This window comes from Pollachius pollachius (genome assembly GCF_949987615.1).
Source record: "Pollachius pollachius genome assembly, chromosome: 13".
Taxonomy (NCBI): Eukaryota; Metazoa; Chordata; class Actinopteri; order Gadiformes; family Gadidae; genus Pollachius; species Pollachius pollachius.
In genome coordinates, this window is record NC_136946.1 from 9,219,289 (window position 1) to 9,233,426 (window position 14,138).

The window sequence follows — 14,138 nt, forward strand, 5'->3', positions numbered from 1 at the left end:
GGTGGCAATGCAGTCTGGTTCCCTCCAGACTCCTGGCGTGCATGGCTGCCTCTCCGTCCTGATAAGCAGCGGTGGGTGGGTTGTGGGGGAGCGGAAGGGTGGCGGTTGGACAGATAGGACTCCTCCATGACAGACAAGGTGACGGTCGGGGCTGTGGTGGCTCGCCTAGCCTGTCCTATCCTCTACCGTGACTGGATGTAAACAAGAAGGCCTCTATCTTTGCCCCACATGAATGGATAAGGCCAGCGGGTGTTTGCCCTTTTCCAGCTCCCTCTCTCTCGCTTTTCCTTCAATCTCTCTCTCTCTCCCTTTTCCTTCCATCTTTATCACCCTTATCTCTCTTCCTTCTCTCTCTTTCCCTCTCTGACTCTAACCCTTTGACTCTTTTGTCTTTTTAAACTACATTACTCCCCACTTTCCAATCACAGCCAAAAAGGGCCCATTTAAAAAGTCAATGTTGTCAACAGCAGTCTCTTTAATGCCTGGAAGTCCCCCTTCCAACAGTTATAATATCAGGACCCCCATTATTGATTTAGTTTATCTTGGCCCCAAGCCAACGTGCCAAAGTGTGATCCAAACAGCTAATGGCACCCATCTCGTGTTATTTAGTGGGAGGGGATCTCCGGAAACTCAAAGTGACTTCCAGAGCGATTTCGGGTGTTTCGCTTAAATGAAGTGAGGATAGATTAATCCATCACGTATTGACTCAAATTAAGCCGCAGCATGAAGGCAACTCCAGGTACATCCCAAGTTGCTCATCGCTATGTTAATATAAGCATGCCTTGGAGAAATATGTGTTATGAATTTAAACTAGCTCATGAACTACACCTACTTAAGTCTGTTAGAAAAAAAAAACCTGTAATGGAGCATTATCATGCGTTAGTTTTTTTTCAACGCTCACTGATGCACAGTAGCAGTTGGAAACCATAGAGGTGCAGAGTCACAGGAGAGCACAAGAAGACACTTCAGCTCCTTTTCAATCTCTGAAGAGCCCTCTGGGCATCAGCGAACCAGTGATTGTTGTTTGGGGGCCTTTGTCAGTCAGACCACCAGGAGTCAATGGGTAAGCCCCGGTCAGGAGCACCTTAGAGACCCTCTCTTGTCCTGTACGACAATGGCTACAGGTAACATGTTGCATTGTCCCCGGTGTAGTTTCAGTGACATCATTTTGCTCTGACGTTCCCTGGGAAAAAATACTGACCTCAATATGGGTTCGAAAACTCCCATCGGTGTATCAGCATATTAGCCTGACGTACAGACGTCAGGCTTACTGTAGACACGCACACACATCCCTCACTAAATCCACACCTGGCTGCAGACGCACACAATATTCAGAGAGCGAAGTCAGCAAAGATTTAAAAATAATATATGGGAAAAGGAAAGTAATAAAAAGACGCCCGACCAAAGAGGACTAAGCCTGACAGCTAGGATTCTCCAGCCCACTACAATAGAGCTGACAAGCTGAAAGCAACAGTCTGTCAGAGCATCGCTACCCCTTTCCCACAGCATTCTGCCATTAGCCTTCTGACGCCCTCTGGTGGTGGGACACTGACACTACACAATTAGCAATTCACACGTTTTAATGTCAGATATTGAAACAAATTACAAATTCCATTTGCAAATACCCTCATTTGTTCAATTGAAAATCCTGAAAAATGCACAAGTACAGAACAAGGTTTTCTTTGTTTTTAGTCATAAGCAAAATCATAAATTAACTGATGCTTTGCATGTGCATTTTAGTGAGAACAGAATTCCTCTTTCTTTCGCTTAGAAACTAATAAATACAACACTAGAGTACATTTCAAATAGCAAAACTATATAAATAGTGACTTGAATCAGAAAATTTGCCTAGAAATACCAATGACACTGGGATCAAACTAAATCCAAAAAGGGGTAAAATTACCACCCTAAATAACGGGTTGAAATGAAAACACGTTCAAGGTGATTCCACAGCGCAACCTGTTGGAATCACATTGACACCTTTGGGTGCTAACTAAGAATGTTGGCTTTGGATACGGAAAAGGAAAAAAAAGAATTATGTCTTGGGCAGCTGTCTTCTAAAGTAATGTTCAAGAATAGGCCGCAAGGCCACAAATTAAAGATAACTAAAAGAGATGAAAAAGCTATATTAAAAAAAGGGGAAAAAAAAGTCATTGCTCTAAAGCAACACTACAGCCCAAAACACAGTGCAATTAGAAGTCAAAGACCAAGAAAAGGCCATTTAGCTTGGGGACTACAAAACTATGGCAAACAGTTGTCGCTGGACTTTCTCGTCCTTGAGGGGGATGGCAAAAAATGATATTATGAACTAATAAGAAACAGAAACTCCAAGTTTATCCGGTGGGCTGTGGCGATCCTCGTGTGAATCATTAAAATACTGCGTTGGACAGACGTAATGAAAATGAACAATAACATAACAAAAAGGAATTGATTAGTGCTTGGTCACGGCAGGAATTGATTAGTGCTTGGTCACGGCCAAGGCAGTGAACGGTATGTCGGGGTACTTGGGGGGCATCACAGGTCCAGGCTCACTCTCCCTGCGTTTAGGAGTAAGTAGGGGTGTGTGTGTGTGCGTATGAGTGTGAGCGTGTGTGTGTGTTTGTATGTGTGTGTGTGTGAGTGTGCATATGAGTGTGTGTGTGTGTGTGTGTGTGTGTCTGTGTGTCTGTGTGTGTGTGTGTGTGTGTGTGTGTGTGTGTGTGTGTGTGTGTGTGTGCGGAGGAAGGGGGGGTTGTCTGCATGTCTCTCTCATTGGATCTTAGTTTCTCCCTGAGTGCTGCTGTCCTCTATCACCACTATGTGCATCCCGGCCAGCTGCCCGTTGGCGTCCAAGTGCAGCCCCTGCATGGCGCCCGTCTGTGCGTGGTGGTGGTGGTGGTGGTGGTGGTGCCCGCCCGCCCCCTCCACCACCACCGTGGCGCCCTCGCCCCCCACCTCCCCGCTCAGCTGCAGCTCCATCACCCCCACGCCGTCCGCCTGCTCCACCGGCGCCGGGTTGATCTCGATGACCGCGTGCTGCTCGTGTCCCGTCACCTCCACCACCTCCAACCCCTCCTCCTCCTCCTCCCCCCCTTCCTCCTCCTCCCCCTCCCCGGCCTCCATCACCTCCTGCTGCTGCACCAGCACCTCCGCGGAGACGCCGCCGCCGCCCACGCCCACGCCGGCCTGCTGGCTGAGCTGCACCAGCTCCATGGGGCTGAGCAGGGCGCCAAACTGCTGGCAGCCGCCGCCGTCCCCGCCGCCGCCCGCCGCGCCCACCAGGGTGAGCCCCGACGAGGGGTGCAGCGTGAAGGTCTCCGACGTCTTGCCGTCGGCGCCCGCCACCACGTAGCGCGTGAACACCTGGGCGCCGGCGGGCAGCAGGGTGACCGTGTTGGCGGCGGACGAGGAGGCGGGGCCCAGGGCAGTGAGGCCCGGCAGGCCCGCCACGGTGAAGGGCTGCCCCAGCGCCGACGACACGGGCGACAGCAGCGTGAACTGCTGCGGCGCCAGGGCGGCGTGCTGCTGCTGCTGGGCGGCGGCGGCCAGCGGCGAGGCCAGCAATGTGGAGGTGGAGGCGGGCCGCTGGAGGCGGGGCCGCTTGGCCGCCGCCGGCCGCCGCGACGGCGTGGCCGTCGTCTTGCAGCGGCCGGCCGGCGGGCTGGAGAGCAGCGCGCGCAACGGCGTCTGCTTCCTCTGCTCCTCCAGCTGCTGCTCCAGGCCTGGGGGGATGGGGGGGCAGAGGCGTGAGCGTTTCAAAAGACTGGATGGAGCAGTTTTCCGACCATAATGGCTGAACCCGGTCGTTTTGGAGGATTAGTAGTGTTAGCCAGGGTTACGGTTTGACTGCTCAACTACGAACCTTCACCAGTTTCAGGTTAACTTCAGCATCAGTTCAGAAAGAGACAAAGAGGAGAGTATCGGGGACGGGTAATAGTTTCTACCCTGGTATAATGGCAGGGGGGAGGCTAGTGGTCGAGGACAAATACAACTGCCTAACTCTTAATGTCAGATATTGAAACAGTATGCAAATATCCTCATTGGTTGCATCGATAATCCGGAAAGATGCAAACCAGTAAGCTCATTTTTATTTGTTTTTTACTGTCGCAGGCAAAAAGCATTAAATGCCATACAAATCCACATCTGCTTTGCATTTTCATTTCAACGAAAACCAAACCAATCTGCCTTCACATTGCTGCTTCACTCCAGGAACGAGAAACACCATGGCTGGGCAGGGGGGCTGTATGAGACGTATCAGGCTGGGGTCTACTCACTGGCGAGCGCGGTGATGACCTGCTCCTGGCTGGGGTCCGTCTGCTCCCTCTTCCTCTCCAGGATCTTCTTGACTGAGTCCAGCAGCCCGAAGACCTGGGCCAGGTTGCTGAGCACTGCCACCTCTACCAGACAGGAATCTGGGATCAGTGTGGCAATCAATCACAAGGTAGCTCCGCTTTAGGCCAAGAGATTTTAATGCTTTTGTTTCAAAAAACGATTGCCAGTACCCCACAGATGTACATTTGAAGAGGACAGCACTAAAACATAACTGCATAATCAATAATGTGGATTAATAATCAATAGCGTCAATTAACACAGCTGTTCATCCTCTTGGTTGAACAGCTGTGTTTAAACTCTTTTTTAGTGTGTCCCCTCTGCCCTATCTCTCCATTATACAGTCTCTCTTTCAGTGGGTCCTACTTTACCCATCTCACCATAATACTGTCTCTCTTTCAGTGTGTCGACCCTGCCCCATCTAACCATAATACTGTATCTCTTTCAGTGGGTCCATTTTTCCCCATAAAACTGTCTCTCTTTCAGTTGGTCCATTTTGCCCCCATCTCACCAAAATACGTGTCTTTGAGTGGGTCCAATTTGCCCCATCTAACCATAATAGTCTCTCTTTCAGTGTCAACCCTGCCCCATCACACCATAATAGAGCCTCTCTTTCAGTGTGTTCCATATGCCTCATCTCAACATAATACTGTCTCTCTTTCAGTGGGTCCATTCTGTCCCCTCTCCCCACAATACGGTCTCTCTTTCAGGGACCTACAGTAGATTAAACTATCACCATAGGTGATAGTTTAATCTACTGTAGGTGGATTCAATCCCCTTTAATTCACCTGGGTTTCCCCGAGAGCGCTGGAACACTTTCAATTACACGGCAGTAATCTAAAGCGATAGAATCTGGCCACCTGTCGCTCCACCCAGGTCGACCCCTGCAGCAGGAGGCAGGGCCCGCTCTGATCGAGGCCCTCTCTGATCGAGGCCCTCTCTGATCGAGGCCCTCTCTGATCGAGGCCCTCTCTCATCGAGGCCCTCTCTGATCGAGGCCCTCTCTGATCGAGGCCCTCTCTCATCGAGGCCCTCTCTCATCGAGGCCCTCTCTCATCGAGGCCCTCTCTGTGGTCTTCCGACTGTACCAGGGAGGCCGTCTCTGTTCACATTCAGACTAGAAACCCATTTTCTTCACACTCTCCTTCAAGTGTTCCTCAGCTCACAGCAAAGCCCTCCTGTCCTCCACAGCCGGAGCCTACCCTGCTGCCAATAGCTACTGGATAAAGGTCTCCTACACGCTCCTTTTCCACCTTCCATCTCACCATAACGCTGTCTCTCTTCTTTAGTGTGTCCCCTCTGTCCCTCTCATCATAAGGCTGACTCTCTTTTAGCATGTCCTCTCTGTCCCTCTCGTCATAAGGCGGTCTCTCTTTTAGCGTGTCCCCTCTGTCCCTCTCATCAAAATACTGTCTCTCTTTAATGTGTCCATCCTGCCTCATCTCACTGTAATACGGTCTCTCTTTAACGTGTCTACTCTGCCCCATCTCACCGTAATACGGTCTCTCTTTAACGTGTCTACTCTGCCCCATCTCACCGTAATACGGTCTCTCTTTAACGTGTCTACTCTGCCCCATCTCACCGTAATACGGTCTCTCTTTTAGCGTGTCCACTGTGATCATGACGGGACGTCAGGCACCCACCCCGTGACCCACTGACTTCCCCGCCATGTTCCACTCCCGTCTTGGGCCCCTCGGCGATCCCTGTGACCTGTGCTCCCTCACGTAGCCGACCGGTGTTCCCTAAGCCCCCCGGTCGGCCCCACTCACCAGCGTCTTGCATGGGGGCCTGGTCCCCGGCCTGCTGCACCCCGTTCAGCAGGCCCAGCAGCTCCGTGGTGATGTTGCCCACCACCTCCCCGAGCAGGCCCACGTCGGCGATGCCCTTCCAGAAGCTCAGCGTCTCCTCTGTGGGGGACAGCAGCAGTGTGGAGGATTCAGTGGGAATACGTTGGTCAAAAGGGGAAGGGGTTTTGACAATGTATTAGGGCTGTGCAATTAATAAAAAAGAATTTTATGGTGAATTCGACTTTTGGGACAAACGATCTCCAAAGTAATTGAATCGAGTTGAAGGGAAAAAAAAAAAAAAAAAGGATATTTATTTTATTCATTAAATGTTTATAGTGACTGCAGAAGAACTGGATACATATTTGTACATTCTTTTCAATTTTAAGATTTTCTATACCAAACTTTTGTGTAGTTTTGAATGGGAAATGTTTTTTTGGAGAGAAAGCCTGAATAAATGCATCATGTTTCAAACTCAAAATAATCGTTTGTATAATCGTGATTAAAATATTGACCATAATAATCGTGATTAGGATTTTCTCCAGAATCGAGCAGCCCTACAATATATCATGTTGCACAACTCGAATGATTTAAGGTTGAAAACATTCACTCGGGAGAAGGTATCCTCTGTTTAAACACTTGGTAATTAGGCTGCACATTATGGCCTTGTTTTACTACAGAATGAGATGGATTTTTGCTCCTGGCGTGCATGAATATTAATTAGCTTCTTGTCAAATACAAATCACAGTGCTCGTCTGAGTGAAGGCCCAGGATGGCTGGGGCTCTTGTTGTGACAGGCAGATCAGCCAAATTAGTTTATACTTTAAATAAATATTCTGTATCTTTTCTAGATATCTTCGCTTTTACTTTATATCCTAGACAGAAATCAAAGCTTACTACTCTGCAATGAGGCTCTGTGGAACCCTGGTTCTCTTAATTTTCCAGGTTCCCTGTGTGTTCCTTGTTCTCTGTGTGTTCCTGGTTCCCTGTGTGTTCCTGGTTCCCTTTGTGTTGCTGGTTCCCTGTGTGTTCCTGGTTCCCTGTGTGTTCCTGGTTCCCTGTGTGTTCCTGGTTCTCTGTGGGTTCCTGGTTCTCTGTGTGTTCCTGGTTCTCTGTGTGTTCCTGGTTCCCTGTGGGTTCCTGGTTCCCTGTGTGTTCCTGGTTCCCTGTGGGTTCCTGGTTCCCTGTGGGTTCCTGGTTCTCTGTGTGTTCCTGGTTCCCTGTGGGTTCCTGGTTCTCTGTGGGTTCCTGGTTCTCTGTGTGTTCCTGGTTCTCTGTGTGTTCCTGGTTCTCTGTGGGTTCCTGGTTCTCTGTGTGTTCCTGGTTCTCTGTGTGTTCCTGGTTCCCTGTGGGTTCCTGGTTCCCTGTGTGTTCCTGGTTCCCTGTGTGTTCCTGGTTCTCTGTGTGTTCCTCGTTCCCTGTGGGTTCCTGGTTCTCTGTGGGTTCCTGGTTCTCTGTGTGTTCCTGGTTCTCTGTGTGTTCCTGGTTCCCTGTGGGTTCCTGGTTCCCTGTGGGTTCCTGGTTCCCTGAGTGTTCCTGGTTCTCTGTGGGTTCCTGGTTCTTACCTGAGAGTTCCCCGGCGTCCCTCTTGTCCGAGGAGTCCGATCCCACCGAGCTCCAGTCCATCTTCCCGGTCAGGGTCTCCGTCCCGTCCTCTCCCCCCGCCCCGTTCCCCAGGACCACCTGGGCTGCGGGCGGTGAGCAGACCAGACACACCGTTACGTTACATTAGCACTACCCCCGTCCGTCAACGTATGGGGTCTTTTTGACGTATCCATGTGTTTGCCCGGGTTGTATTACAAAGGCGATTTCATTGGACACTGTACTTGCGTATATTTGCATAACGCAATGTGATTGGCTGACGGATCCGTCGCTGCCTGAAAAGTTGAACATTTCGTTTTTCATGACGACAGAACGGACGGACCCAAAATGCATTTCGAGACCGCCCCATGCAAAGTCAATGAGATCCGTCGACGGACGCATGTAGTGTGAATGTATGGTTAGTGGAGGGAGAAGAGGGTTATGCTGGTTCACTGAAGGCCTGACTGGTGACCGCTGAACCCCGTCTCAATCTAACCGTGTGGGGAGGTTTGCTGTTTTGCAAATATAAGACGTTCCGAATTTTTAAATGAAGGTGGCATTTATTTTCTCTATTTTCTCAAAGGTCTCTATCACATATATATAGATCAAGGATTATGTTCTCAGCACATTTTGCTTGAACATTAATTGAACAGTGATCAGCTCTAATGATATCTAGCGCAATCTTTTTATTTTCTAAAGTTTAATCAAATAATACATACCAATCGGGCTTCATAACTTCAAAACGCTGAATCATGGTCGATGCAACCAATTACGTGTATCAATACACATATATGCACTATAAGTCGTTTAAGTTAATCTTTAAATGCTCAAATAATCCTTATCCTCCAGTCTCGCCATTCTATCTGGAAAAGTAAACGATTCTTAGTAAATTCTAACTACAGTACGTAGTTGCTTTTGGTGTGCCTCCATATATATGTTTTAGATTTCTTTATACAGCTTTTTGGGGCGCCAGGATGACGATCACTAGCAGCCCCGGTTTTTAAAAATTGTGCTTCCGAAATCTTTTGATATCGATTCCGCAGGGGGGGTGGTTTGCCCCCACCCTCCCTGTGCCATTCACAGCAGAAGCCCTTTTTACTGAAGTACGTCCTGAGCCGCTATACCGACGGGAGTGCACATCATCTAGAGTCAGGGTTTTAAAATATATATATATCGTTACGCATGCCTTAGGATTTGTTCAAAGTTAAATAATGTCAACGTTTAAAATATCAATGATAGCAATTGACAGATAGATTTTAAATTAGGCAGTTTTTGAAACATACAAAACCATCCTAATTTACTTGGGATATTTCCCATGATAAACAAATCCGATGAATAACGTTGAATAACCTGTTGAATAACGAAAATCCATAGCTTAGCTGAGTTTTGCATTTGATGTCCACCAACCCCCGGCTTGTGTGTTCTCCCTACCAGCCTGCGCTAGGAGCTCGTTAGCAATGAATGTAAATATACATGGATAACGTACATTACATATCACAACTACACTATGTGATATATGCATGTCTTGGCTATACATACATTAAGTGTGAGGTGATTAAGTAACAAAAATCAAACACCTCATTCCTTTTCCTGTTAAATAAAACGGTGACGGATGCGGACACGATGATCACACACACGACCAGCCATGCCCCTCGGGCGGTCGGTGTAGTGTGGGTTTGGTCAGAGAGGGGGAGGCGGCCTCACCTTGGGAGGAGGTGGGCGTGGTCAGCCCACTGCCGTCGGGGGGGAAGCGCGTGTTGTTGATGAGCAGGTCGAACTTGGTGCTGCGGCACGTGTTGGTGCACAGGGTGCCGTGCTGGTAGAAGTCCAGCTGGCCCGAGTCCATCATCTTCCTGGAGACATGAGGATGAACAAATGCTACGATATTGAAACAGGGATTTGGGGTTACCCAGTTCTTTATCTTAATCCAAGCTGACATCCCAAATGTCCCTTATGTTGCACGAATTCTAAAGGCTCAAAAATGGTTCCAAGTCAACGCAACGCAATGACCACGAGACGCTTCGACGCGGTCGTGAACCTGTTTTGGTTCTGCGTCGGGTTTAAGTGACTGGGCCAATCAAAGCCCTTGCTGTGGTCGCCTCGACGCAAGGTTCGGTGGACGCAAGGATGGTCCGCAAGGACATAATGGGTCCGTAAACCCCCCTTGTGTTGCGTCGACGTGGAACCATAACTAAGCCTTTAGAGAGCGTTGCATTTGTTAGTGATTGGTGTGATACATGATCTTCTAAACGTGGACAGTTATAGCAGTGTATGAGGTAGAGCACTGAGTCGGTAGGCATGGAGGTTGGCAATTGTACTCAGTAGTACTCCGTGCTCTGGTACATAAAAAGAGCAGACCCAAAAATATGTGTTCGACCATGTGACCTCTGTGAAAATTGTCTATTGTTCCTCATTCATGACTCGATTTACAAACATGGAGAGGGAGCAGGAGGCTAATTATGGAATTATAATCTATTTTTACGATTGTAGGGCCTCATGAAGCTACTGGGACTTCAGTGGAGATGTTGGCGTACTGTGGGCATGTTTGTTACGGCCTGTTAACTTCGATACTTAAACGATTTCAAACAATATAAGAAGATTGCACACAGCACTCATCCCTGACCTTCTTTCCCATTATAAGAAGGCCACAAATAAACCGTGTTGTTTGTCATACGTATCAACCGTCAGCGGATAAAGAAATACAAGCTAGGTGACTTTACCTTTTTTTAACGGATGGATTAGAAAAACTGACAGACATACAGACAGAAACTGAAGATGAATCACTGACATGCTCTGTAAAACAAAATATGCTGCATCCAACGATAAAAAACACACACACACACATACACACACACACACACACACACACCCGCCCTTAGGCCTACAAGCAGTGTGAAGATTGCAAGCCTTGTCACAACACTTATGTTTCCACTCGACACTCGATGACACGCGATGACAAAGCATGAACCATTAACTCCACCGAGTGGGCAAAAACAAAAAGAAAAACAAAATGTACAATTTAAAGCCATGTGCATGTTTTAAATATCAGACACCTTTTCGTAGTTTAATGCCAGCCTTGCAGTGCGTGACCAATACTAGCGTCATGTGTTCAGGACTTTAGCCCACGCAGACCCAGCAGTAGAATTGGAGAGCGATGAGGGGTGAAGGGGATCAAGAAGACTTTCAAAGTAGAAATAGCCCAGAGATGTTTTGGAGAGAACATCACCAGGCTGTGGCGGGCATTTTTTTGTGAGGGAATCTGCATTTCAAATGAAATAAGTTTGCAAACTTACTTCAACTCGGCCTTGCCAGAAGCATCATCCAGAACCAAAACAACAAAATGTAAAAGCTGTCCTGATAATGACGCGTTGGAGGGGCACAGAGGAAGCTATTGCTTCATTAAAGTGTGGGGGGAAACGGGTATTAGCTGTGACGTTTATATGTATTTGGCTGCACATAGAACTCCTTGTACACTTGCAACACAGCTCCCTGAGCACTCATCCCTACAGTAGGAAGCAGAGATCTCACGCCAACTTGGCATTCATGACCGACCATATCCTTGAGGAGATCGTAAACATCACGGTAAACATTGACACGCGCTACTGTTAATGTTTACTATATCATTCACTGCTCATAACTAATATAGCTCATAACGGATGTGAGTTATGTGAGGGATGAGCTATGTTCCTGTTGCAGTTGTGACATTATATCATTTTACTCAACCGACAGTGTTATTCGATGACAGGCGAAGCAACACAAAACTCAATGCTTAAGGTTGTGTACATGAAATGCAGCACACAGGAGAAGCTTAACATCTCTTATGGTAGAGCGTCTCCTCACCTTAACATGACCCCTCCCATCCGGATGGCTCGCTTCCAGTCCTTCAGAGTGGCCTTCCCGGAGATATGCACAAACTGCTTGGGGCTGATCAGCTGGTCTTCATACTAAAAGGGAGGTTATGATTTGATTAAAACCTGGTCTTCATACTAAAGAGAGGTTATGATTGGCCCAACAACTGGTCTTCATACTAAAGAGAGGTTTTGGTTGTTTCATTTCCAACTAATAATCCTGGAAGAGGGTGTGTGTGTGTATATATACATCGAACAAAGTATAAGGAATGTGATCAGAACCATCAAGAGTTCATTGCATGGTGCGAAAGGGACAAAATACCCTAGTCCCATCAGGTGGCTCTGTGTTAACCTGTTGCAGGCGTTCTATGAGGGAATAGGAACCTTCATGACTGGTTCAACACTTACAGGAAATATCATCTGCTCTTCTAAGATGTCCAGGTAACAGCATTGTCTTGAGGAACAAAGTACTCATTGGGTAATAAATCTATAAGTTGTGTTGTGTTTTGCTTTGAGGGACCATACACACACCTTGACACATTTCACGTTGATACCCGGACACACAAACTTCTTGACCAGCAGCACGGCTTTGCTGTCCCCGCAGGTGATGGGATAGCCCAGCTCCATCTCCTCCCCGTCCACCGACGTTTGTTCTTCCGTGAAGAAAACACCAACACACACACAAGCAGGGCAGCCACAGGTAGTTTAAACATCAGAGAGGACCCGTGTTCATACATTGGTCGACTCTGAGCCGTTAAGTTTCGCGTTCTCACCTGGAAGTGCTTCGACCGTCATAACGGCAGCATCTGTTTCTCCCGACTCATCACTGGAAAATAAAGTGTGCTCATTGACAATATCATACATACTCAATATAATATATATATATATATATATAGAAAACGTTTTCAATACTTGCTTAATGTTAGCATGAAATGTGTGCTTTCACATACAGGATATCTATAATGATTATAATTTTAAAATAAGGTGGTGTTCAAAACAGTGCATTCAATTGTTATCTGTAGGTCATTCTATTGGACACGGATATAATATAATATATATAGATACCGTTCAATACTTGCTTATTGTTAGCATGATATTCGTTGTTTCCCATAGAAGATATCATTAATGATATTACTTTACTGAAATAAGGTGGTTTTCACAACTGTGTGTTCAAATGAAATCCTTTTTCTATTGGACAGACGACTGCAATAAAAAAAGTGCTAAAATTTAAAACAATACTACAATTTTATATATAAATATAGTATATAGCCTTTGAATAAATAGCTGTAGCTCCCTACCCAGATGTTATGGGCTGCAGCTGTAGGATGACCTGGGTCTTGTTGGGGTCATCGGCGTCGCCCTCATCCTCTGTGGTCTTCACCACCACCACCTCTCCCATGGACATGGTGACCTCGCCGGTGGTCGCCATCTATCGCCCCGCACTGTACACACTGTAGCAAATATGGATGTTGTTGTGTTTACTCAGGTCGCTAGTCAGTTTGATGCGTCATACGACAACACATGGCTGAACTCAACAGACAGACAGCATAACAATCGGTGTTTTTAATACATACCACTGGCATATGGCCAGATTTAATCATTCGTAATATTAAGTCATGCCTCTAATAAGTGAACGTTATTTACTTCAAATCGGGTTGTGGTTGTCCACATAGCGAGCCAGACCTTCTGCGATCCGACCTGTTTTTATAACATAATACAGCAATAACCGCATGTAACTATACCGTTTGATAATCCGTTAACCGGCTGTCCCATGTTATATATTCTGCTATGTACATGAGGAATGAAGACAGACAACAAGTAGGGGATGTATGCATGTTAAGCACCTAACGGGACCAGTCCGCACACAAATAAAAGTCATCGTTCTAAGTTTATCGGAGCAAACCGCGCGTTCATTTAGGCACAAGTAATACACAGCCGCCTTCTGCAGCACACAGTCCCCAGACTTGACGGTAGCCATTACTATTAACACCAGGGCGTAGTGTGTTAAAAACGAAGGAGCGTTTTCCACATTACGCACTGGACTACTTCAAGCGACGGCAAAGTTTGCATTTACAGCGTGACGATTACGTGCCACTTGTCTCTGGGATCGTGCGTCCCTTCGTAGTCTGCATTTTTATTCTCCGCTCCCCCTCAAAATGACGTCTCCCTGTGCGGCAGCACGTACGGCAAACAACGGCGCGACGACGGCACGGCCCCGCCATTCTGGGCTCGGCTGACTGGACGCCTAAACCGCTCAGGTTTAGAGTCCAAAACGAGCCGTTTCGGACACAGAAACCGCGTCTATGTCCGAATCTATGTCAACAAGTGATGAATTTACGACCGATTAATTTATCCTTACCGTTTAAGAAGCGAAATACATCCCTACATTCTGAAGAACTGCAGAGCATGCGCACACGGAGGACATACACTTCCTGCTCGACAGTGCTCGCTTGTTTTCACATTCAAAGGCTGCGAGGACGCTAACGCAACTGTGCACATTTCCCCGAAACGAGGGCGCTTTACTGTTGCATCAAAGACACATCGGTACTATCGTATTTAACCAATGTTGAATACATTTTAAATAGTTAAATGGGAAATATTTTCTATAATAATTCGT

The 14,138-nt window shown here is 47.3% G+C and overlaps 1 protein-coding gene across 1 annotated transcript; it reads right to left on the reverse strand.

Moving 5' to 3' along the window:
• Positions 1-2,454: 2,454 nt before the first annotated feature.
• gmeb1 (glucocorticoid modulatory element binding protein 1) lies at positions 2,455-13,932 on the reverse strand. The gene is made up of 10 exons (XM_079749777.1): positions 13,881-13,932; positions 12,820-12,972; positions 12,295-12,347; positions 12,053-12,174; positions 11,514-11,617; positions 9,378-9,526; positions 7,658-7,780; positions 6,078-6,215; positions 4,254-4,391; positions 2,455-3,701 (listed from the first exon to the last, which is right to left on the reverse strand). Exons 2-10 carry the CDS (start codon positions 12,948-12,950, stop codon positions 2,749-2,751), a joined length of 1,911 nt encoding a protein of 636 aa, XP_079605903.1. The 5' UTR covers positions 12,951-12,972; positions 13,881-13,932; the 3' UTR covers positions 2,455-2,748.
• Between the last annotated feature and the right edge of the window lie 206 nt (positions 13,933-14,138).

Excerpts from the sequence above, each read along its gene's own strand:
- gmeb1 (XM_079749777.1), bottom strand. The coding sequence starts at position 12,950 with ATGGCGACCACCGGCGAGGTCACCATGTCCATGGGAGAGGTGGTGGTG. Across the intron at positions 9,527-11,513 it reads ATGGGAGGGGTCATGTTAAG|GAAGATGATGGACTCGGGCC; the intron begins GTGAGGAGACGC and ends TCATGTCTCCAG. Across the intron at positions 6,216-7,657 it reads GGACGCCGGGGAACTCTCAG|AGGAGACGCTGAGCTTCTGG; the intron begins GTAAGAACCAGG and ends TGTCCCCCACAG.